A 27344-nucleotide genomic window follows, 5' to 3' on the forward strand; every position below is an offset into this window, starting at 1 on the left:
ATACTGGCAGCAGTAGAAGTATTGACAATGTCAGCAAGAGGTTCTCAGGATGAGTAAAGAGAATGGAAGAAGCTGCAGGCCTAACACAGGACTCCCAGACTACCTTTTGCAGTGTTGGAGGCCATCGTCTGAGAAATGGAAAGAGGATAGACTTTAAGTTTCCATCGGGATCCAGGAGGCCCAGCAGCCTCCTGTTCGGTTTCCCTCCAGTACGGAAATGGGAGCATGTAGTCACAGTGTTAAACATAAAGGTCAAGGATTTTGGCCCAGAGGACTTAGCTACTGTGCTGCAAAAAAATTGCTGCCCTCGCACAGGTGAGGAAATGCATCTGTTTCACATACCATCTCCTACTCATGGCACCGCTCACCATGCATGCTGCTCAAATCCTTACATCCTCATTATTCACATGCTCCAGCAATCAGGGTTCATGCCAAACTTGCTCATGTACTTTAATTCACCTTCACAAAACTACCACAGCTTGAAGTCTCACATCTATATCTTGCAGGTTCCAAAGAATCCCAGCTGTTTACTTATGGCAGGCCCAATCAGACACACTGTAACCCAGTCACATATTTCAGGACACGAATCAGAGCATCCCTACAGTATGAAAACAGGTGCTTCGGCCCAACAAATCCCCAATGACCTTCTGAAAAGTAACCCACTCAGACCCATACCCTATTTTTACCTCAGACTAACTTACCTCATCTACACATCCCTAAACACTATGGGCAATTTAGCTTGGCCAATCCACATTACCTGCACATCTTTGGACTGTGGGAGGAAACCAGAGCACTGGGAGGAAACCCACGCAGACACAGGGAGAAGGTGCAAACTCCATACAGACAGTTGCCCGAGGCTGGAATCAAACCTGGGTCCCTGGTGCTGTGAAGCAGCAATGCTAACCACTGAGCCACCATGCTGCATGTTGCACATAATGGGAGGAAGGAGCACATAATCTATAAGGAGCAGACATACCTGTATTGCCTGAACTCTGAAGAATTATAGGCCTGCATTACTGGCGTAGCAGTAAGATCCCTAAAACTGCAGCTGGGGTGAGTCAGAGTGCAGCCTGATGATGAAGAGAGAACCAAATTCAACAGCTGATGGTGAAACACCATGACTTGACCTGACATCACCAGCCAGATACTGATACTGCATGTTCTCCAGAGAGTAGCATGGAGTTGACAGCTGCACACAAGATCGTGGAATGCAACTAAAGGAAGGAAATCCCCATGTGCCAGTACAGACAAGTCAGCTGCAGGCAACTCCAATGAGGACTTTAGTGTATATGAAACAGCTGATAAGCAGTGGGCACTGGATTGCTGGTGCACTGGCAGGTCTGCCACAAAGCTGTCTTGGGCAATACGAAAGAGCTCATCTCCAACATAACACAGGGCTTTGTGCAGAGCTTGGAGTCTGTCCTTATCAACTTAATTCCATGATAGCACTTATGGGCCGAAAGTGATGTCTCAGCTTCTACTGTAGTACAGGTAGAAGTCAGCCAAAATCTCCATGCTGCAATCGGAGCTCAGCCCAAGGGCATTGCATCTTTGCTTGCTGCAGTGTAAGGTTAGACAGCTGCTGCCTCATTTGTCTACATAGACCTTCACAGTAAATCCAGCAAAGTGTTCTCTCAGCAGAATACCAGGACTGAGGAGGCACTAAGATACGTCTCCGAGAGTGTGTCAGGAGGTCCATGGAGTTCAAATATGCTGTTCTCAGTCAGGATGAGGGCAGCCATGTTTTTCTCGTGCTCTTGCTGTGACATTTCAGCCAGCCCACAGTGCTGCCATTTCAGATAGTCAAGGTCATCCTGCAACACTATCTGCATTCTTATTCGCTTAGAGTCACAGCCACCTACCAGATCTGCTATAGCTATGAGGGCTAACACTGTAATAGGAACACCAAGACAGGCATAGGCTTTGGGAGAAAGCACGGAGATACAATGTGATTAGTTCTGTTTCATACTGGAAACATTGTTTGACAAAGTTGTGAATTTATTTTTATGAGATGTCCTATTCTAGACTCCCAATTTTATCTTGTATTGCACAATCTATTTATTTAATTGTGCCGATTTTTAAAATATTTTTGCATGGCTGCACACAAATAATAAATTAAATGGATCATGTTTATGCTTGGCTTGTGTGGTAGCTATTTTTCAACAGTCAAAGACAGTCAAAATGACCTCAGCTGAAAGTCCCATATTGATGCCTTTAAAGAATGTGAGAGGAGATCCATCATGCAGCTGAACGCATAATCAACTGGGCATGCTTAAAACAGACCATTGGCAAGACCTAGGAGGTCCAGTGCTATATCAGGGTTGGACACTTACTGATGTCATGATCTCCCATTCTATATGTATTCAGCACATGCATAGTGAGTTTGTCCTGTCACACCTCCCAGTTGACAATGACATGCCCTGTATCAGAAGTGACAGGAAGCCTATCCATTGCTATTTTTAACCTTCTGAGCTTCTACGATGGTGCTAAAGATTCCAATTTTATGGTCTCAATGTCTTAAATAGAAAATATTCCTTAGAATTAATGACTAACCTTTATGGAGATAATGTTTGCAAAATAAAAATAGACCTTTTTTTAAAAGCAGTTCTCCTATACTATACATGTTACTTCCCCCATCTTCATTTGCCAAGCATTCTTTGTATGAGGTCACAATTGTCAATGGAGGGAGAGTTCATCCATCACTCACCTGTAAATGGCTGATGCTGGATAGGTACCAGTGTCATAGCTGACACGTACCCGCCCACGGAAAAGCTCCACAGCAATGTGATCACTGTCCCCTTTGTACAGCAAAATCCCATTGTCTTCATCTGTAGCAACCTTAGCAATGTCAAATGAAAAAAAAAAATCAGCTCATCAGATCTTCATGGAACTGTCAGGATAGATAGTTATTGTGGGCAATGGTTCTAAAAAAAATTGGATCTGATATCCACTATATTGCAATGCCTACAATTCAGTTCCACTACAAGCATTTACATGGAGCATTGAACAATACAGCATAGGAACAGGCCCTTTGGCCATCATGTCTGTACTAACCCTGATGCCATACTAAACTAATTCCATCTGCCTGCACACGGTCCATATACTTCCATTCCCTGCCTGTTCATGTATCTGTCTAAATGCCTCTTAAACATTGCTATTGTATCTGTTTCTATGATCTTCCCTGGCAGATCGTTCCAGGCACCTATCACCCTCTGCATAAAAAAAGTGTCTCACACATCATCTTTATACTTGCCACTCACAGTTTAAACCTATGCCCCTGCCAGTATTTGCCTTTGTTTTTCCCACTTTCCCCTCCTTGCTGCAGATACCAGGCTCATCTTACTTGTGTCTTGCCTTCCCTTGAAGTGCAGGCACAAACCCAAGCAGTAAGGTTGCTGGCAGTGAGCAGTCAAAGCGTGGGGATGACGTTATAACAACCTTTCTTAGAAGCAAAAGTACAAATCTTGAAACGTGAAGAAATCTCAACTGGTTTAAAAAGGCATTATTCAGCATTAGTATTGGTAAAACTTACAATGTTTGTTTGCAAAAAATACATAAAAATTCTGACTGAAACACAAATGAGAATGACACTTTCTCCTGATTATTATTCCTTGATTCAGATAGAGGTTTAGCACAATTTAAATCTCAGAAGGCATATTTTGAGAAATATGATTGCAAAATAAAAGTAAATTAAGACCTGAATATGTATGTAAACTGGACTTCCGTAGAAAAGTTACTTTTTTGTTACTGAATTGACATAAGAGTCTTTAATAAAGACACATACCTAATATTAAGTATTGCCATTTTTCTTACCTGGAGAGAGATATTAGGCTGAAGCTGTATATTTGGTGAGGGAATCTGGAGGTAGGAATCTCTGTTGACAAAGTTGACACTAACCAATTTTTCACACTTGTTGCCTTCATAACCAGCCAGACATTGGCAAACTGGCTCATTTCCAATTTCAATACACTGAGCTCCATTCTGGCATTCAAAATGATCACAGGGGCTGGTGCGAGGTAAAACCATTGGTGGGGTCAGCTCACAAAACAGACCGCTGAAAAAGATATTTAATAAGAAAATGGGCTTTAGTGCTTCTAGAAAAAAGTTTTGTAAGATATAAATAATGCCTGAACAAATGCAGCATCTATCAAACAGTCTGAGATTGTATATTCATTAGTGAAGCGGCTAAAGTCACATTTAGAAAATAAGGAAATCTAGAAGTTTTGTATCATAAGCAAAAGCTCCAAGAATGGAAATCAATTTACTAGATTGGAACTAAATGAGTAGGTATCATTTAATCTGTAGAGGATATACATACAACCATAAGAGTGCTACTTAGCCCTGTGGCCATTCAATAAGCTCTCACTGTTGACCTGACTGTAACCTCTAATTCACATGCCCACAGTCACCTGATAACCTTTCATCTTCCTGCATACCAAGATTGATCAACCTCTGTTTTAAAAGTATTTCAACTCTGTTTCCACCATCTTTTCCATAAGACCATAAGACATAGGAACAGAAATTAGGCCATTCAGCCCATTGAGTCTGCCCCACCGTTCAATCATGACCGATGAGTTTCTCAACTCCTTTCTCCCACTTTCTCTCCGTGACCCTTAATCCCCTTGGCAATCAATACCTATCTATCTCTGTCTTAAATATAGTCAGTGACCTGGCCTCCACAGCCTTCTGTGGCAGTGAATTTCACAGATTCCCCATTCTCTAGCTGAAGACGTTTCTCCTTATCTCCATTCTGAAGTGTCTTCCCTTTACTCTAAGGCTGTGCCCTCAGGTCAGAGTCCTTCTTACCAATGGAAACTTCTCAACATCCACTCAGTCTAGGTCATTCAGTATTCTGTACGTTTCAATTCAAAACCCCCCTTATCCTTCTAAACTCCAATGAGCATAGACGCAGAGCCCTCAAACGTTCCTCATATGTTAAGCTTTTCATTCCTGGGACCATTCTCGTAAACCTCTTCTGGATATGCTCCACAGCCAGTACATCCTTTCTGAGATATGGGGTCCAAACCTGCACATAATACTCCAACTGTTGTCTGACCATATTCTGGAAGGGAGTTCCAAAAGTTAACAATTCTCTTGGGGAAGAAACTTCATCTCATCTCTTTAAAAAGTGTGATCTCTTACTTTTAAACAGTGACCTCTAATCCTAGATTCTTCCATAAGAGGAAACATCCTCAACACATCTACCGCTATCCTGTCAAGACCCTTTAGGATCTTATGTCACTCCTTATTTTTGTTAACAGCAGCGGATAGAAGCCTTGATTGTCCAACCTTTCCTCAGATGACAACCCTCATATTAAATGAGTTAGCAAAGATCTGGTAAACGGTATATAACCTGGGGAAATGTTAAACTGACCATTATGGAAGGAAGAATAAAAGTATACTATTGAAATGGTGGAAAATTGCAGAGGGGTCTGTGTTGCCCAGTGCATGAATCACAAAAGGCAAGTATTATTTCTGTGCCTTTTTGAGAAGCTCCCATTGCCTCCTTTTTTTCTACCACATGTTCATATTAGACACCTGTAAACTACTTCTTTACCATTAGTCATTGCTACCCAAACCATTTCACATCCTAGTTGCCTGAACTTTGCTCATTTCTCATGATTTGGAGATTCTCATGTTGGACTGGGGTGGACATAGTTAAAAATCACACAATACCAGGTTATAGTCCAACACGTTTATTTGGAAACACTAGCTTTCAGAGCGACGCTCCTTCAAGGTGGTTGAGGAGTGTAAGATCATAAGACACAGAATTTGTAGCAAAGTTTACAGTGTGATGCAACTGAAATGATATATTGAAAAAGACCTGCATTGTTTGTTAAGTCTCTCATCTATTAGAATGGGTATGTTGGTTTCAGTTCTTTCATATGTAAATCCCAGAACTTTTTTAAAAGTTACACTCTCAAGTGAACTTTAACAATAGGTGCCATGTCAGCCTAGATATTGCAATGAAGGTGTGAGGTTAATGTCTGTCCGTGTTTTAATGTTCAGACTGATTCTATTTCTCAAAAAGGGATTTACAGAATCTTACATGCAGTCATGCACTTTTTGAGCAAAATAAAATGTAATTCCACAAGTACAAATTCACCCCCCACACGTATATGTGTGCGCGTGCATGTTTGTGTAAATGTGAGGGGGGAGTATGAGTGAGAGAGTGTGTGAATATGTATATGCGTGTGAGTGTAAGGGGGTATAAGTCTATGAGAGGCCTGAACAGGCTGTGAATCAGTCTGAACATTGGGACATAGACAGCCAGACTTTAACCTAACACCTTCAATGTATTATCTGAGTTGACATGGCACCTATTGTTAAAGTTCACTTGAGAATGCAACATTAAAAAAGGATCTGGGATTTGAAAGAACTGAAAGCAACCTGGTCATTCTAAAAGCTGAGAGACTTAATAAACAATCCAGGTCTTTTTCAATATATCATTTCAGTTGCATCACATTGTAAACTTCTGCGATAAATTCTATGTCTTACAATCTCTACTCCACAACCACCTGATCAAGGAGCAGTGCTCTGAAAGCTAGTGCTTCCAAATAAACCTGTTGGACTATAACCTGGTGTTGTGTGATTTTTAACCTCATTTCTCATGATTGTACTCATACCATTGTTAACCAGCAGAACTACCTCTCCACCTTCTCATAGCTTCTGGTCCTTCCTAATTATGCTAACGTCCTTCAATACTCAGTGACCAATCCATGTCGTCACACAGCCATGTGTCTGTAATGTCTACCAGATCATATTTCTTTTTACACGCTTTATCAGTTAATCTCTTTTGTTTTAATGCTGTGTGGATTCAGATGGAGAATCTTCTGTTTTATCTTTTTATTCTTTCCTGTAACATTTCCAGGCTCACCTGTTGATTTCTACTCAATCTGCAGTCTTTAGCCCTTTCTATCACTATCATTTTGTGGTATTAATGCCTTTCTCTTTTGCCTTCCCTGTTCTTTGATTTATCACGTTTTTCAAAGTTTGATCTCTTCCCCCACTATTCAGTTTAAAATCTCTCTACTTCTCTAATTATGTGGTTCACCAAAACATCAGCTTTATCACTGTTCAATGGAGACCATGTGTATGAATTTCAATTTCCCCAGTACCGGTGCCAGTACCCTCTGAGCCAGAACACACTTCTCCACACTGATCTTTCAGCCAAACATTCAAGTCTCTAATCTAATTTGCCCCATGCCAGTTGGACATAGCTCAATTAATAACCAATGATTATGACCTTTGAGGTTTTGCTTCCTGATGTGATGCCTGGCTCCTCTTTCTATGGCCCAGATTTTCTGAAGGCCAGATAGTTGTTTCTGCCATAGAGATGGGAGTTGCATGTCGGGACCGTACACAACTCCCAGTGTTGTGGAAGAGCTGGTGTCAGACTGGCGTGGACAAAGCCAGAAGTCACATGACACCAGGTTACAGGCACTACACCTGATGAAGGGGTTCCTCTCTGAAAGGTTGTGATAGCAAATAAATTTGTTGGACTATAACTTGGTGTCATGTGATTTCTAACTTTGTCAATTCCCAATATAGCAGACTCCAAAGGAATTGCCCAGGAGATTGAAGATTCCCTATGCCTGGACTGTGATTCTATTCTCCCATTTACCATGTGCAAAACACAGCAAATCAACTGGTAATCTTCTAGTTCTGCTGAACATTCTGCTGATATATTAGGAGAAAGAGGTGGCACGGTTGCTCAGTGGTTAGCACTGCTGCCTCACAACACCAGGGTCCCAGGTTCGATTCGGGCAACTACCTGTGTGGAGTTTGCACATTCTCCCCATGTTTGCGTGAGTTTCCTCCGGGTGGTCCGGTTTCCTCCCACAATCCAAAGGTGTGGAGATTAAGTGAATTGGCCATGCTAAATTGCCCACAGTGTTCAGGGGTGTGTAGATTAGGTTTGTTAGTCATGGGAAATGTAGAGTAATTGACTAGGGGAATTGATCTGAGTGAGATACTCTTCAGAGGGTTGGTGTGGACTTGTAGGACTGAAGAGCCTATTTCCACACTGTAAGGATTCTATGATTCTCTATGATTCTATGAAAGTGAGGACTGCAGATGCTATAGAATTCAGAGTCTAAAAAGGTGGTGCTGGAAAAACACAGCAGGTCAGGCAGTATGTGAGGAGCAGGAGAATTGATGTTTAGGGTGTGAGCCCTTCATCAGGAATGATATATTAGTATCAGATGACTTGCACTATGCCTTGTGGGAAGGCCTGTTACAATATTGACCAATACTAACAATTTGAAGCTGGTGGCCATTCTCTGATTCTAGTTTTGGCATTGATGACAAACTTGTGGTGAGCTTGTTTCCTCTACAGTCATACAGTACTTTCACTATCAGAGCTCACATCCATGAGTCAACCACATACTTTACCTCCATGCTTCAAATATATACAAAAGCTGACACAGCTGCCATAAGTTAAACCAGTTTTTGAGAAACAAAACTGACAGGATTTTATGAATCAGTGTATTCCTCAGAGTGCCCTGCTTTGGCAAAACTCTTTACATTCCCAATATCTCCCCCAACAAGGCCCACCTGTAACCTTCTGGACAGATACATGTGTACCCATTCACTGCATCGATGCACTGTGCATTGTTTTTACACTTGTTCTCCTGACAGTCATCATAGTCAATGTCACAATGTTCACCAACATATCCAGGTGTGCACTCACATCTGTAAAACAGAAAGTAATCTCCAAAAGTCAGATAAAATACTCATCAGTTAAGTATTTCACAAATCATGCTTTCTTTGCAAAGGATGGTGTCCCTGATCAACCTCTTCTTGAATGCTGTCAGAGAAATGTTGGTTACTTTCCAAACGCCTCTGGGTAATCGGAAATGTGGATTACAGAACCTAATGCCTTCAATGCGATTTGTTCATATTTATAGTTGAGCACCACTGTGCAAAGCCTGATCTTCTAAAGTTTCAGAGGACATATTATTGGTATTTATATTTTGGAAAAGGATTCAAGTCTCATCAGAAATAAAATAAAGAACTATGAATGCTGGAGATCTGAAACAAAAACACCAAATTGCTGATGAAAATCACTGGACTCGAACCGTTAACTGTGTTTTGTCCCCATAGATGCTGGGCTTTTCCAGAAATTTCTGTTTCAGGTCTTGTCAGACTCTCATACATCAACTATTGGGAACTCAGCAAAAGGTGTCCTCTACTCTGTTCATTCAATATCAACATCAAACTGTTCTTGCTTAAAATGAAGTTTCTTTTCATTGGAAGGTTAACGGTCTACTTAGACCAGCTGTGCTTTTCTCCAGCATCTGCAGTCCCCATTTTCTTCTACTTAATACAGTCTGGCCCAGACAGTTATTGAACCCATGTAATACTGCTGGCAGTGTGCACAGTTTATACAGTGGCACAACAAGGCTTCATGTGTAGGCGTGCAATGACTATTATCTACCTGCAGGCAGAAAGGAAGTGCTATAGCAGCACCTGCTTAGAGCTGGATGATATCCAAATCGCAGCATACAACTGCTGTTTTCGATAATTATGTGCACTGTGGAGAATATGCCCATTTATATTTAATCATTTCATAACCATAGTGAAAGGAAGCAAAGGCACTAAAGTTTATTGGAGAGTCCCTCTCTGATCAACAGTGCAACAAAACTCCAGAATGAAAAATAAAGAACAGCAGATTCTGGAAGTCTGAAAAAAACCCCAGAAATTGCTGGAAAAGCTCAGCAGGTCTGGCAGCATCTGTGGAGAGAAGACAAAATTAACATTTCGGATGCAGTGATCCTTCTTCAGAACTCTTCAATGACACATCATGCCTGAAACTTATAGAGGTTGGGATGCAGAGGGGTAAAACTAATACCTTTGCTGAGTACAGAGATTCTGGGGTTGTGAGTTTTATTTAAATGTTGTATTCTTGTATTCAAAAATGCTACTTTAAATTGAATTATCTAGTTCTTGCTAGACTCTGCCAAATAAAGTGAATTCTGCACCATTAGTTTTAACTCTGTTTTTGTGAATGATATCTTCAATAGAGATTTAAAATATATTATTGGTTGTTCTGTAGTGATTCATGCTTTTTAAATCCGTTTCTTTGTAAGTCTGCATCCCGAACTGCTTACTGGGTTTTCCCACCTTATAGTGGAGATCAGATCTGCATTGCTGCAACTACGTGGTATTTTCTCAGATAACCACTGCTGGTATTATCTGGTATTTGCCATGTCTAGCAATGCATTATACTGGTTCAGGGCCATGAGAATTAGTTTGCTGCCAACAAACGTTCTGTTTGCTTTGTTTTAGACTTATCTAGTGATTAGCATTACAGGGTACACCACTACAGAGTCTCTGAGAAGAGGTAGGGTTCTTAGGTAATGAGAAAGTTATTGCACGATAGCAAGAAATAAAACTACATTTATTTGGTCAGGGACCTTAGGGAGTAGGTGGAGATGCATACAGCCTTTCTGAAATCTACGGCAGGATTCCTCCATTCAACTCACCAATTAGGTGAAATATCAGGATCATTTGGAGACAATGCAACCTGAATGAACATTAACCCCTTCCAAATCTCATATTACAAATTCCTGATTAGAATTTTGATTAGATCATACTAAGAATGCTTTGCACCGTGTCCTGATTTTTTTAATGTAGTATGACCCAGAAGCACCAGAAGAAGTACCAAATATGTATGGATGAAACCAGAGCAAAGAAGGCTCTCTATATTTGTTTTATTTGTTCACAGGGTGTGGGCATTGCTGGCTTGGCCAGTATTTATTTTTCATACCTAATTGGCCTGGAGAAGGTGGTGGTGAGTCAACTACTTGAACTGTTGCAGTTCTTGAGTTGAAGGGACACCAACAATGGTGTTAGGAAGGAAGGTCCAGGATTTTGAACCAGTGACACTGAGTGTATGGCAATATAGTTCAAAGTTAGGATGGTGTATGGTTTGGAGGGGAACTTGCAAATTGTAGTGTTCCCATGTATCTGCTGTTACTGTCCTTCTTGATGGTAGGGGGTCATGCATTTGGAGTCAATATTGATGGAGACTTGTGAGTTACCACGGTGCATCTGGTAGATTGTATGCACTGCATTTATTCTGCATCAGTGATGAAAGGAATAAATGCTGAAGATAGTTTATGCCTTGGCACTGAAGTAGGCTGCTCTGTCCTGCACTGTGTCTTCTTCAGTGTAACAAGGGAGCTGCAACCATTCAGGCAAATAATGATTATTCTGTCATTCTCCTGACTTCTGGCTTGTAGATGGTGGACAAGCATTTGAAAGTGAGTTATTCACCACAGAATTTCTAGCCTCTGACCCATTCTTGAAGACACAGTATTTGTTTGGCTGGTCCAGTTCAGTCAATGGTTCTGTCAACTCCCACAGTGTACACAGTGGGCGATTCAACACTGGTATTGCAGTGAATGTGAGGGGGCAATGGTTTCTTAATAGAAATGGTCATTGAACGGCATTTGTGTGGCAAGAATCTTACTTGCCACTTGTCAGCATAAGCCTGGATATTTTCCAGATCTTGTCGCATTTGAACATGGACTACTTCAGTATCTGAGGAGTCAGAAATGGTGTTGACCGGTACGCAAACATTGGCAAACATGCCGACTTCTGACATTATATTGGAAAGAATGCCATTGGTGAAGATTTGAAGGTGATGGGGCCTGGGGTACTATCCTGAGAAATTCCCACACAGATATCCTTGGACAGAGATGAACAGCCTCCAACAATCATGGCCATCATTCTTTCTGTCAGGAATGACTCCAATCAATGGAGTGATTTCCCCTAATCAATACGGACTCCAGTTTTGTTCGGCCTTCTTGATGCCACACTTGGTCAAAACCTGGTGCTCATTCAAATAGCTTAAGTTTTAAGATAGCGATGAATAAGGATAAGTCAGGAGGTACTAAACCTGGGGAGAACAAATTACATTAGTATTAGGCAAGTGCTAGGGAGTGTTAATTGGGAGGAGCTGTTATTGGGCAAGTCCACATTTGACATGTGGGAGTTGTTTAAAGATCTGTTGATGAGAGTTCGGTTCCAGTAAGGATGAAGGACAAGGATGGCAAGGTAAGGGACCCTTGGATAAAGAGGAAGGTCATGAATTTAGTCAAAAATAAAAAAAAGCACACATAACATTTAGGAAGCTAAAATCAGACCGGGCTCATGAGGAATATAAAGTAAGCAGGAAAGAACTCAAATAGGGAATCATATGAGCAAGAAGCACCATGAAATGACTTTGGGAAGTAGGGTTAAACAGAATCTCAAGGCATTCTAGTAATACATTGAAATTAAAAGGAGAACTAGGGAGAAGGTAAGACCACTCAAGAACAAAGCAGGGAACTTGTGCTTGGAGGCAGAGGATGTGGGTGAGATCCTAAATGAGTACTTTGCATTGGTGTTTACCTGGGAGAAGGATATGGAGGACAGTGAAGTTTGTGTAGACCATGCTAAAGTGCTAGTGCATTTTGAGATCAAGAAAGAAGTGGTGTTGGGTCTCTTCAAGAGCATTAAGGTGGATAGTCCCCAGGTCCTGATAGTATCTACCCCAGGTTATTGAGAGAAGCAAGAGAGGAGATTGCTGAGACCTTAACCAAGATCTTTGTATCCTCACTAGACACAGGAAAGGTCCCGGAGGACTGGTAAGTAACTACCTTTGTTCAAGAGGTAAAGAGGGATAATCCAGGAAACGATAAGTGTCAGATCGGTGGCTGGGAAGCTACTGAAGAGAATTCGTAGGGGTAGGATTTACACGCATTTGGAAAAGCGTGGCCTAATTAGGGTCAATCATCATGACTTTGTGTGGGGCAGGTCATATTTTAAGAATAACTGAATTTTTTGAGGAGGTGACAAAGGTGATCAATAAGGGTAGAGCAGTGAATGTTTTCGACATGGAATTTACCACAAGGTCCCTCACATTAGGCTCATCGAGAAGAGTAAGATGCATGGAACCCACGGTGACTTGGCTGCATGGATTCAGAATTGGCTTGCCCATAGAAGGCAGAGGCTAGTGGTGGAAGGGTGTTTTTCTGGCTGGAGATCCATGATTAGTGGTGTTCCACAGGGACTATACTAGGACCTCTACTGTTTGTGATATATATCAATGACTTGGATGAAAATGTAGATGGATCAGTTAGTAAGTTTGCAGATGATATAAAGATCAGTGGAGTTGCAGATAGTGTTGAAGGTTATCAAAGGATACAGTGGGATATAGTTCAATTGCTGAAATGAGCAGAGAACTGGCAGATGGAATTTAATCTGGGCAAGTGTGAGGTGCTACACTTTGGGAGATCATTTGTTAAGGAAAAGTATCAAGTTAATGGCAATATCCTGAGACAAAGGATGGTGGTGGAGGGTTATTTTTCAGTTTGGAGGCCTGTGTCCAGTGGAGTGCCATAAGGATCAGTGCTGGGTCCACTACTTTTCATCATTTATATAAATCATTTGGATGTAAGCTTAAGAGGTATAGTTAGTAAGTTTGCAGATGACACCAAAATTGGAGGTATACTGGATAGTGAATAGGGTTACCTCAGATTACAGCGGGATCTTGATCAGATGGGCCAATGGACTGAGGAGTGGCAGATGGAGTTTAATTTAGATAAGTGCAAGGCGGTGCACTTTGGGAAAGCAAATCTTAGCAGGATTTATACAAATGGTAAGGTCCGAGGGAATGTTGCTGAACAAAGAGACCTTGGAGTGCAGGTTCATAGCTCCTTGAAAGTGGAGTCACAGGTAGATAGGATAGTGAAGAAGGCGCTTGGTATGCTTTCCTTTATTGGTCAGAGTATTGAGTACAGGAGTTGAGAGGTCATGTTGCTGCTGTACAGGACATTGGTTAGGCCACTTTTGGAATATTGCGTGTAATTCTGGTCTCCTTCCTATTGGAAAGATGTTGTGAAACGTGAAAGGTTTCAGAAAAGATTTACAAGGATGTTGCCAGGAGGATTTTAACTATAGGGAGAAGTTGAATAGGCTCGGTCTATTTTCCCTGGAGCATTGGAAGCTGAGGGGTGACCTTATAGAGGTTCGTAAAATAATGAGGGGCATGGATATGATAAATAGACAAGGTCATTTCCTTAGGGTGGGGGAGTTCAGAACCAGAGGGCATAGATTTAGGGTGAGAGGGAAAAAATATAAAAGAGACTTAACGGGCAACTTTTTCACGCAGAGGGTGGTACGTATATGTAATGAACTGCAACATTTAAGAGGCATTTGGGTGGGTATATGAATAGGAAGGGTTTGGAGGGATATGGGCGGGGTGCTGGCAGGTGGGACGAGATTGGGTTGGGATATCTGGTCAGCATGGACGGGTTGGACCGAAGGGTCTGAATCTGTGCTGTATGTCTCTATGACTGACTGTACAGAGGGATCTTGGGGTTCAAGTCCATAGCTCCCTGAAAACAGCCACATAAGTAGCTGGGTGGTAAAGAAGGCATATGGCCTGCCTGTCTTTATTGTTCGGGGAATTGAATACAGGAGTTAGGATGTCACATTGCAACTTTATAAGACTTTGTTTTGGCCACACTTAGAATATTGCATTCAATTCTGGTTGCCACATTACAAGAAGGATGTGGAGGCTTTGGAGAGGGTGCAGAAGAGGTTTACCAGGATGCTGCCTGGATTAAAGGGCATGAGCTATAAGAAGAGTCTAGAAAAACTTGAATTGTTTTCTCTGGGGTGACTGAGGCTGAGAGGAGACTTGGTCGAAATCTGTAAAATTATGAGATGGATAGATAGGGTTGACGATCAGAATCTTTTTTCTCCAGAGTTGAAATGTCTAAGACTGGGCAGGCATGCATGTCAGGTGAAAGGGAGAAAGTTGAAAGGAGATGTGAGGGGCAAGTTCATTTTACACAGGGAGAGTTAAGATTCTGAATCGTGCTGCCAGGGATTGTGGTGAAAGCAGATATGATAGGGGCATTTAAGTAACTTTCAGACGAGCACATGAATATGCAAGGTATGGAGGGATATAAACCCAAGGGTAGGCACAAGGGATTAATTTCATTTGGTGTCATGTTTGACCAAATGTGAGCTGAGGGGCCCATTCCTGCGGTCTACAGTTCTATGTTCTAATTAGTGTTTTTCGGCATAGAATGCCTGATCCCAGCTTACCCCAAGAGATAGCTGGCAAACCCAACAGAATAGGCAGCCATCTGAGGGCACAAGAAAGCAGTGCAGCACACATGTAATCCCTGAACTGTCAGAAAATTGTGATGAGCTCAAGGATAATGGGAGTCAATTGGCTCATTACTAATACTAACTGACATCTTGCTGCTGATCACCAAGGACACTGCCTCAACCTCTCCTGCCCTCTGTTTATTTGGGGAAGGCTTGCTGCTGCTGGGAAACCGAAGAACTCTCCCACAATGAAGAGAGCCTGGCCACCATGTTTGCCACCATGATGGACTATGTTAAATCCAGCTGCAAATGTGTTGCTGGTCAAAGCACAGCAGGCCAGGCAGCATCTCAGGAATAGAGAATTCGACGTTTCAAGCATAAGCCCTTCATCAGGAATAAGAGAGAGAGCCAAGCAGGCTAAGATAAAAGGTAGGGAGGAGGGACTGGGGGAGGGGCGATGGAGGTGGGATAGGTGGAAGGAGGTCAAGGTGAGGGTGATAGGCCGGAGTGGGGTGGGGGCGGAGAGGTCAGGAAGAGGATTGCAGGTTAGGAGGGCCCCATGTTTTCATTTTTAGAGGTGGCCACAAATACAAAGATGATTTGTAATAAATTCAACAAGAAATTCAAAGGAAACTTCTTCACTCAGAGAATGGTGAGCAACTCCCTATAATATAAATTACTGAGGGACAATAGCACAAATACATTTAAGAAAACAATTCTTAACTGAGAGAGAAAGAAATAGAATGATATATGGCTAGGATGAGATGATAGGAGTTAAATGATGTGAAGAATTGGTGCGATATTGGTATGAAACAGATAGCTGTTTCTGATCTGTAAAATTCCAAAAGTTACTCCATGGAGTAAGGCTTCACAAATTTGTTATTTTAAAATTCAGGATCTCAGAGTGGAAATTGTTATGTACTGAGCCCTTTTTCTGTACTTTAAACATCTTGTAACAATGGAAAAGTTACCATGGAACAAATTCAGAATAGGGATCTAATGCCTGCCTTCGATTTCAATTCCAAAACTGGTTTACAATAAGTAGACCAGGAGTCTGAGTATTCATCAGTTTCTGTGCGGTTATCAGTGAAAATGCTTCAGGTAAATTTCCACCCCAAATTGTCTCTCTATCTCACTCTCTCTCTCTCCATTTCATTTGAAATATGTAATTGCGCAATTTCAAAATTCTTCATTTATGCCCAAGTTAACAGAAGAAATACACGGTGACCAGAAAATGACAGATTAATCATCCAGCAAATAAGCAGTGCACGTACTTGAATCCCTTGAGAGTCATGATACATTTGGAGTCGTGCTGACAAGCGTTCAGCTCTGGGGCACAGAAGTCCAGTTTCTCTTCACATAGCTCACCTATGACAGAATAAGAAAAGACTACAGGTTTATCCCTGTTGCAGCAATGAGACTTGAACCGAGTGATAAAATAATAGAGGAGGGATCTGAATTACTGCTTGGAAACTGTGAACTCTCAATCTTGAGAGAAAAAAATGCTTCAACGTTCTCCATCATTCTTAAAAGCTGCTGATGGAGTTAACTTGATGAATGGTTTCATTACACAGAGCTAAACAGTGAATGTTTTTCTTTGTTGATCTTCCCTAGGTGATCCCTGAAAGCACTGTGTTATTCAATCATGTGAAAATGATACACTACACCAAAAGCAGAAAATATCTGTACACTCCATTGATGGGACTGAGGCACAACACAATCTTGGGCTGCTAAACATGTTTATTTTCTATTAGAGTTAAATTTCTTTGCATCGTTAAATTTGAATGGTCAATAAATACAATATTTAATGAAGAGAAACCATACAAGTTAAAGTATTTTAAGAATTCACGTTATTTTGTTGGTTTTCACAGTAAATGGTTGAATTTATCATGATACTAATGATTCAATTTGATCAACATATCTATTATCTTTCCTTGACCTCCACCATACTCTATGTACAAATTATGATCTTAGGTTACTGAACTGTCTTTCTATAGAAAGTCTCTCAAACTCTTCCAAACTTATCTCATAGCACCTTATTTAATGTTGCATGTGAAATCCACATTAGATTGAATCAGGTCATGTTCAGATGATCTACAAAATTATGAGGATTATTCTATTCAAGCCATTAATAAGCACTCGAAATGTATCATGGTAAATCATAAAAACACAAAACATAATGGCACAAGAACTGAAGAACTCATCAACCATCCCCTGACACATGCACAGTCTGATACATGGTGATAAATGAATGCACTTATTATGGCTACTGGTTCATATAAAACATGCTAAATTCTTGTAGCAGGTAGTGCAGTGGGCAAGACCATTGTTAATTCAGCCTGGAGCTCACTATCCAATCAAATTCAAACTGTTATAATAGTATCAGAGAGTTCTAAGAGTTCAAAAAGAGATGAATTTATAAACATAAACCTTTCATCGACAATAGTTCACAGAAACCAACTATAATTTAGCATTAATTGCATGAAATGTCAGTCTCACATACAGAAGGTGTGAATCTTTGTGTGGGACTAGAAATTATGTTGTGGGTGGTATTACTGATGGCTTGTATTCATGCACCAGCTAGGCATAAGGATGATCATGATGTATCTGCTTTAGTTAAATCTAACCTCTGGGATGACTTGAAGCAGATAATGAATTCAGTGGTGCAGAGAAATATAGCATTGATCAGTTCAAATCATCTACATTTTGAGCACAGAAAAGTGCTGGAAACCAAAAATCCATAGTTGTTCCAGTTTACTCCCATGGTAACTCATGAAAGAGTGCACTACAAGGGTCACAAGTAGATTGAGACATAAATACCTCAGGTCCTGGCATTAACACGAGCTGCAGTGAGTCTCATAATAATGAAACCAACATCTGTCCCTTACAAGGCCAGAGGCAAAGCCAGGGAACACATGCATCAGGTATTCCTAGCCACTCAATCATCAAATGAGGTCTTGTTTATCACTGACAAGATGCACATGGAACATCAACCACTTCTAAAGTGGAAGTGGACTCACTTGACAGTATATGCTGGAATGAAATTGATACATTCAACATTTCCTTAAAGCAGTTCTCTTCCTAAGATCCACTCCAGCAAACATAAGAAATAGTGGAGAATCATAGAGTCATCAAGTTGTACAGCCCAGAATAAGATTCTTCAGTCCAACTCATCCATGCTTACCAAATATCCTAAATTAATCTAGTCCCATTTGCCAGCATTTGGCTCATATCCCTCTAAACCCTTCCTATTCATTTACCCATCCAGATATCTTTTAAATGTTGTAATTGTACCATGAAACAACCTACTACTTTTATACCTCCTGGACTGGACCTAGACCCCAATATTACAATTTGTAGTTTTCCCTTTCAGGCAGGAGCTTTAGACATGTGTCGAATGGTACAGCCAACTGCCAAGATATATAATTAGGTGACCTCTCCACAACCTTGCATACTCCAGTGGGGCAATGATCCTGTCTTAATTCTCAAAATTGCTGTTTGTGAATTTTTTGGGTCCTGATCTTACTTTCAGATATCAAAGAGCCTTATTCCTGTGAGAGACACGTTCAGACTGGTGCAACATACATTTCTACCTTCATGCAAGTATATTATACCAACATCTGTAACACAGCATGCTCTTAATCATGCCAATAAGATGCAGGAAATAATTCACAGATGAAACACTGGCATTTGAAGAATTTCCAGTCTGTACCCACCCATTCTAAGGCTTATCATCAGCATAAGTTGATGCATTCTTCATGTAAGCAGCAAGTACACACAATTTAAAATGTTTTTTCTATATGTGAATACGAGTAAAATATCACCTAAAGTTAAAAATGTAGCTTTGAGGTAGAGGAGTGCTTCGTTGGCTGCACTGCTAAATGCTCTGTGATGTGGATCTGTTTTAAAATTGGAATGCCAAAAAACAAAAGTTCTCTTGGTGATAATTTTAGAAGCAAATCGACCTGTGCATAAATGGGAAACCCATTTTGTTCACATTTTGAAACAAAATTATTCACAAAAAAAAGGTTCCCCTTCAGATTTAGTCACGCCCTAAATACATGAATTTTCAGACAAATCCACAGTGATTATTTCACCTGATGTTGCCAATACAAGATTTCTGTTTCTGCACTAACATTAGAAGCAGACTCCACAATCGAGAATAATGTCCTGTAGATTTATCTGATGGCTTTTTTGGCTCACTGTCCTCCAAACATTTTTTATTGCTGCTAAGTTGAGGGAACAAGGCCACCCACATCAGGCAGATAATCGTGTTTTGATTCCTCCATTTCTCTCTGTCTACTGACAAGAAAGATCTTAAGTGAAATTAGTTGGAGCATTCTCAAACACAAACTGTCCACAATGCTGGGGTATTACAGAGCTCTTAGCTTGACATCAGGAGTTTGGAAAACATCAGAATCTGTTATATACCACAGCAAATAGGAGCAGAAGGAACCAATACAGCACCTCAAAACTGCTCTTCCAGTCAGTATGATCATGGTTGAACATTCAACTCAGTATCCAGTTCTCCCCATATCTTTCAACTCCTTTAGACTTAAGAACTAAATCTAATTCCTTCTTGAAACATTCAATGTTTTAGTCTCAACTATGGGAGAGAATTCACAAATCTCTGGGTAAAGAAATTTTTTCTCATCTCACTCCTAAAAGACTTCCCTGTATATTGAGACTAACCTCTCGTTCTTGATCTTGTAGTCATTGGGAACATCCTTCTTGTGTTTACCATTATACAGGATGTAGAAACTAATTGCGAAGTTGGGCAGAATCAACATGAATTTATGATTGACAAACTTAAAAGTTTTTTTTGGTGTTGCTGGAGTTTTCTGAGGATGTTTAGAAAAAAAAACAACTGATATGGTGCATTTGATTTTTCAGATGTGTTTTGCTAATGCCACAAATGGCAAGTTAGTAAATAAAATAGTGCGCATGGTTTTAGGGACAATATATTAGCATGGATTGAAAATTATTTAATAGAGATAAACCAGAGACTGGAATAAATATTCTGCTTGTCTCTTTATGGGGTACATGGAATATTCCTTGTTCCAGGCCTACCCAGGTCACACACTCATCTCTTTCCCTGATACACTGATGATTTCTTTTGCAAACCAGCTGCTGTAATCCAGAACTGGAAAAATTAATCAGTTTTGCTTCCAATTTCCATCTTTTCCTCACCTTCACCTGGCCCATTTCTGACTCTTGACATCTCTTCCTTGACTTCACTATTTCAATTCTGAAGATAAGCTATTCACCAATATCTATTATAAGCTCACTGATTCTCATACCTATTTACCATACTGCAACACACACTGCTTTCTGCAAGGATTCCATTCTATTCTCTCAGTTTCATCAGCCCCATTGCACCTATTTTGATGATGACACCTTCCACTAGGATACCTCTGACATGAATATTTTCCTCAACCGAGGTTGACAGGGTCCTTAGCCGTGTCTTGCCTATCTCTTGCACTTCTATCCTCACCCGTCTCCCATAATTTCCAGATCAATAGGATTCCCTTTCTCTGCACTTTCCAACTCACTAATCTCTGCATTCAAAGGATCATCCGTTGCCGTTCCTGTCACCTCCAGCGTGATGCCACCATCAAACACATTATCTCTTCCTTCCAGTATTCCTCAGGGACCATTCCCTCTGTGACATTCCAATTGACTCCTCCACCATTCTCAAAAGACCCCCAACCACCATGACAGCTTCCCATACAATTTCAAATGTGCAACACTTGTCCATTTACCTCCTTTCTTCCTACCCTTCAAGTTCCCAAACACTCCACTTGTACTTCTTTCAATCTAGTCTTTATTGTTCACAATGTAACCTCCTTTATATTGATGAGACCAAATGCAGACTGGGCGACCACTTTGTGAAATACTTCCACTCTGTCTGTAGGAATCACCCTGACCTTTCAGTTTCTCACCATTTTAATAAACCACCTTGCTCTCATGCTAGCATTCCTGTCATGCTACAATATTCCAATGTGATACAATGCAAGCTGCAGGAACAACACCTCATCATCATCTTAGGCACTTTACAACCTCCAGCTCTGAATATTGAATTAAATAACTTCACAACCTGAATGCATGATGTCTGGTCTCTTTTTCTTTAACGTTCTCGCTCTCCCCACCTCTCCACTTGGATTTACAAAATGGAAATCATGCTTCATAGATTAACTAGAATTTTTCAAGGATGTAACTAGTAGAGTAAATAAAGGGGCAGTAGATGCGGTTTGTTTGGATTTTCATTAGGCTAAAGTTCCACGTAAGAGATTAGCATGCAAAATTAACACAAATGGGTTTGGGGCGGTAGTGTACTGATTAGATTAGATTGAATTCCTTAGTGTCCTTTGGCCCAACAAGTCCACATTGACCCTCCGCTGAGTAACCCAACCCCCTCTGACTAATGCCATCTTTGGAATATGGGAGGAAACCCACGCAGACACAGGGAGAATATGCAAACTCCACAAAGACAGTTGTCCAAGGCCGGAATCGAACCTGGGATCCTGGCACTGTGAGGCAGCAGTGCTAACCACTGAGCCACTGTGCTGCCCACTGGGTAGACAACTGGCTGGGAGACAGGAAACAGAAGGTATAAATAATTCAGTATTTTTCAATGTGGCAGGTAGCAACTAGTGGGCTACTACAGGAAACAGTGCATGAGCCCCAGCTCTTCATAAATACATTTCAATGATATGGATGAGGGAACTAAATGTAATAGCCCCAAGTTGCAAGATGACATAAAGCAGGGTGGGAGGGTGAGCCTTTGAGGAGGATGCAGGAATGCTTTAATGTGATTTTGACAAGTTGAGTGAGTGAGAAAGTGTACGGCAGATGAAGCATAATATGGATAAATGTGAGGTTATCCACTTTGGCAGCAAAAACAGGAAGGCAGACTATTTTCTGAATGGTCGAGTAAAAAGTGAGGTCTGCAGATGCTGGAGATCAGAGCTGAAAATGTGTTGCTGGTTAAAGTGCAGCAGGTCAGGCAGCATCCAAGAAACAGGAAATTCGACGTTTCGGGCATAAACCCTTCATCAGGAATGAGGAAAGTGTGTCCAGCAGGCTAAGATAAAAGGTCGGGAGGAGGGACTTGGGGGAGGGGTGATGGAGATGTGATAGGTGGAAGGAGGTCAAGGTGAGAGTGATAGGCCCCAGTGGGGTGGGGGCGGAGAGGTCAGGAAGAAAATTGCAGGTTAGGAAGGCGGTGCTGAGTTCGAGGGAATCGACTGAGGCAAGGTGGAGGGAGGGGAAATGAGGAAACTGGAGAAATCTGAGTTCATCCCTTGTGGTTGGAGGGTTCCCAGGTGGAAGATGAGGCGCTCTTCCTCCAACCATCGTGTTGTTATGTTCTGGCGATGGAGGAGTCCAAGGACCTGCATGTGATGGAGGAGATGGAAGATTGCTCTTGCCAAAGGACTGCAGCTGAGATTTATCAGATGGGATGATGGGATTGTCTTATGAGGAGAGATTGAGAACATTGAGTTTATATTCTCTTCTGTCCTGAATAATGTAAGGTGATCTCACTGAAATTTACAAAATTTATACAGGGCATGACAGAGTGGATTTAAGGGGGATGTTTCTCCTGATTGGTGATTCTAGAACTATGAGCATTATCTTAGATCAACAGGCAGACCAGCTAAGAGTCAGATGAGAAGGATTTCTTTTCACTCAGAGAGTGGTGAATCTTTGGAAGTATCTAGTTCAGAAGTCTGTGGAAGCTCAATCATTGAGCAGCTTCAAATCAGGAATCAATAGATTTCTGGAGACTAATTGGAGGGAAATGGAAACATGATATTGAAGAAATGACCAGCTAGAAGCAAACACAGAAGTTCATTCTGGTCCACTGAAGGTGGTTCTTCAGAGTTGAAGCTAAGACATCTTTGTGGTGGGGCTCAATCTCCATACACTAGTAACCCGTATAATTTTGATTAACACAAAAACATTACTTTAAAAAAAAATTAATTGATCAGAAAAGAGAAGGTGAAGATACTGTTGTTATAAAAATGGCACTAAATGTTTAGCTCCAGTGCAAATGTTTTGCCTCGTGAAATATATCTCTGCATGCAACTATGGAAAACAACAGCAAGAGTCATGCAGGTGACAACAATCCATCAGGTGCAGCTTACTGCAATGTTCAAACAGCATCATGCAATGTAAAACTACTATTCTCAAAGGTAACATCTGCCATTAAACTTTAAATATAATTGAAACCATGTACTGATAAAGTACAAATTATTTAAATACTTTCTAGACTTTACATTTAAGTACATCTTACTCAAAATTAATCTGTATGTGGTTACTGAAAACTGCCTTTGAAATGGAATCTGACCTATGCACATTCCTATTTTTGCATCAGATTGAAGACAGGCAATGTGCTGAACATAAGGAGCACAGCTCTTATCAGAAGCATTAGTTTACTTGAAAATGGAGCAAGTGGGCATATTGAGGGCAGGATCAATATGTTTTTAGCACGCGTGTGCATCAAAAGAAAAACATGATCCCAATCTACCTGTTTGAAAGCACAGTTTGTTCTCTAAACTACTTGGCCGGTTTATTTTCAGGAGTCAATGAAAAGGACTATACTTAGTTCAGTTTTTGATTTTATTATTGCACAGATTATGATTTCTACGATGCTGTAGTGTCACATAAACTGCAAAGATATTTATTGACTGATTTGAGTCAGCTCCACATTAATGAACATTAAGGGCATCATGTATATTTTAGCTGTTTACACTGGAGACACATTTTATATTTCTTATTGCCATCTTACTTCATTCCTTGTATGGATGTTGTAATTATATCATATATCTTATCCATTCTTTATTTTTGTCTGGATGGCTAATGTGTTATATGCTGTAATCCTGTCTAGTTCCTGGTGAATGTTTGATCATTGCATTATTTATCTTGCTTGAATACAGTTTATTTTGCCAGAGGTGAGGTAATAATTGACACTAAATGATCAGTAAGTGACGCAGGATGAAGCCACAGACAGGCTCCATTAAGCAGCACCACTTCTTACAAATATGACATAAGGAATGAAATTGGCTATTTCATAACAAAGTACCACATGTCAATGCAGCAGATATATTGCAATTGAATCATATTCATCTTTTTGACTGATGCAATACATGGTTATTGAAGATAGAGCTAGTTGAATCTGGGCTAGCACGGCAATGATAAAACACAATTATGCTTCTGTACAAGTCATATCGTTTTTAAACACGAGATGATTTCTTTTTAGCACATCATGAGGATGAGTTCCAGTCATCTTTATTAGCTGAAGATTTGCTGAAGAAGAGTAGCTTGACTTGATGTCCTTTCCTACCTCACCATTATGCTTTCAAAATAAGAAGAGAAAATGACAGTATTGTCAGGGAGTGGGGGTGGAAATCATGCACCTCATTTCCAAAAAACAAGCAGGTGACAGGAAGAAAAAAAAAGATCCAAGTCTAAGAGCTTGTAGGAAAGAGAAAAGGGGAGAAACAGACTGCGACTGACCTTTTTCCACCTCATTCAGATTAGCAGCTTGCAGTGACAAGAGATAGAAGAAACAAGAGATTTTCTGAGTTTATTCTTTTTCAATACACTGGAACAATATAATGCAGCAGAAAAAAAGCAGCTTATTTATTTTAGTTAGCAGCTTATCTATGGCTTTCATTTCTCCCTTTATATTTTGAGTTTTTTGTTTGATTTCTTAGCCTTCTTTAATTTTCTTACACTCTTTTTATCAGAGTTACAGCTCTGTCAGGGTCACAGCCCTTCTTGTGGATCACACTGGACCTATTCTGGTGAAATAATGATGATGACACAGTTTGTTAACTGTTTTGTTACTTTAAATCCATTTCTCACCTTTAATTTCCTCTCCTCCTTTCCTGATAACACTTTTTATTACATGGATATGGCTCCATGGGGATGACTGTCCAAAGACCAATTGACTTTTTCCCCATGTGTGTGCCTGAGCAAAGGATATCAGGTGGATGTTCAACTGTGGAGGCCATTGCATTTGAACTTGATTCTATTGTACCCTGATATCCACATACACACATTTTTCAGCAGAGTTTTCTAAGATTTAAAGCAAGAGGTTTAGCTGATTTTTCCTTTCCCTTGCTCAGCAGAACTGTGGTGAGCCCTTAAATCATGACTGCCACGTGTTTGAGATTGAATAACTCAGCACAGACTAGGAAACTAACCTGAGACTTTCCTGACATTCATTTGCTCAGTAACAAACTGGACTGTGCAGCTGCCCAATACCCTTCCTTACTTTAATGACTGGTTTATAGAATACAACTTCTGAAGCATTACTATCATTTTTCATTTAACAAAGATTTTAGAAATACACTGACCATGTCTAAAACAACACATTTAAATAAACCCAGTCATTCAGATTTATGATAGCAAGTTACATGGGTAAATCATGGTAACAGTCCAGTAAGTAAAACTAGTTGGTTTAATTAGTGGCCATCACTGGTCTTTTGGTTTTCTATGCTATGTTGTGTTCACCACGTGTTAGGAAATTCCACAATTAGTAGTCATTTCTTCATTTCCTGACAAAAACCCTACTATTGCAAAAATGAATTGACAAAACATACAGAACAGGTTCAAGCTAGTCACCAGTGACTTGCAGCAGTGATACTTTGAGTCTGAAGGGTTATCAAGCAGTAATCAATAGCAGCATGCTACTCAATCCTTCTGTGAAATCATGTCCATGTTCCATTGTAAAGTAACATTTTATCAAGTGACCAAAAATGAATGCAGCTTTCATCTACTGGCTTGAACACCAACATCTCATTTTAAGGTAATTAACAAAAAAAAACCCTCAAGTGCTTCACAAGAATTGTTAGAGACTATATTCTTCATAAATATTGAAAGGTACCAGAACTGGAGGCCAAAATCATTTTCAAAAAGCTAGGATTTAAACAGGAACCTGAAAGAGGAGAGAGCGACAGAGATGGAAAAGTCAGGCAGAGAATTGCAGATTTTAGAACCTCAGTAACAGAAAGTACTGACATCACTGATGGGGTGACGATAATGGATAGTGTGGGGGAAACCAGAATTGGAGGGCAGGAGTCATGGGGAAGGTAACTTAGAAAGGGAAAGGCTATAGAAAGATTATACACAAAAATAAAAACTTTTAAAGGATACTGTTAGAGTGGGATCCAACATAAGTCAGCAAAGTACAGGGGTGACGGATGAACAGGACTTGATGTGAATTTGGATTCAAAAAGCAGAGTTCAGATGAGCTGATGTTTACAGTGGGTGTGAGAGTGAAGTTGTGAAGTCGTTCAGAGAGCACTGTAATTGTTAAATCTGAAGCTAACAAATACATGGCGAAAGGTTTCAGGCTAAGTTGAAGCATTATGAAATGGATAATATCACAAAGGTAGGAGTAGGTAGCAACATAGGGTTGGAGGTTCAGCACAGAGCAAATTAAGATGAAGTTGCAGACAGCAGGGTTCAGCTTTAGAAAGTAGCTAGGGAAGGATAAAGGAGTCAGTGGCTAGAAAACTAAACTTGTAGCATCAAATTTTACTAAAGCATTTAACAATAGCAAATAATAAATTCTGACTTTGAATGATAACGTAACTGAAATTCAAAATGTATTCTAGCAAGCTAAATCAAAACATGCCAGTTTACATAAATATTTACCCCATGTATTACAGCAATGCAAGAAATAGGATTTGGAATCGGTTATTGAGTTCTTCAAACCTGTTTCATCATTCAATAAGATCATGACTGATCTAACTGACTTCATAATCATAAGTAACCAAGAAATGCACATCATGTTTTACATGTGGTCTGTTTAAAAGGTCATGATATTCACAAAGAGGTCTTTGATAAATGTCTTTTCCTTGTTGACTGCTACAACAACATAAATGTATTAACTGCATATAGTGATTTACTTCTTAATTGAATAACATTATACCAAAATTTCACCAGATACCATGATGTGCCACTGGTGCTTATATTCCCAGGTGGTGCAAATGAACTGCTTTCAATGGGTGACATGAGGTTAGCTCAGTGCATCCATTCCTAATGTTCCAGTTAGGTTGCTCATAACATCCTGAAAATGCTAGCGGGGAGAAGATCAGGAATATTGTTGCATGATGAGTTTCTTGTCTGGGGTGGCACATTATTCAAGAGGAAAATAGGATACTCAACAGCAAAACACATTTTGCTTCATCTAAAGCAATCTTGCCTATGATAATAAATTC

General features: G+C 40.4%; 1 protein-coding gene across 1 annotated transcript in view; it reads right to left on the bottom strand.

Moving 5' to 3' along the window:
• slit2 (slit homolog 2 (Drosophila)) overlaps nt 1-27344 on the bottom strand; it is a 462208-nt gene that overhangs the window by 23417 nt on the left and 411447 nt on the right. Inside the window, exons 29-32 of the mRNA XM_060825295.1 lie at nt 16386-16479; nt 8557-8694; nt 3814-4054; nt 2708-2838 (exon numbers count right to left, since the gene is read on the bottom strand). Of these exons, the coding sequence (XP_060681278.1) occupies nt 2708-2838; nt 3814-4054; nt 8557-8694; nt 16386-16479 (604 nt within the window). The remainder of the gene's footprint in view (nt 1-2707; nt 2839-3813; nt 4055-8556; nt 8695-16385; nt 16480-27344) is intronic.

This window comes from Hemiscyllium ocellatum, chromosome 1 (assembly GCF_020745735.1).
Source record: "Hemiscyllium ocellatum isolate sHemOce1 chromosome 1, sHemOce1.pat.X.cur, whole genome shotgun sequence".
NCBI classification, from domain to species: Eukaryota; Metazoa; Chordata; class Chondrichthyes; order Orectolobiformes; family Hemiscylliidae; genus Hemiscyllium; species Hemiscyllium ocellatum.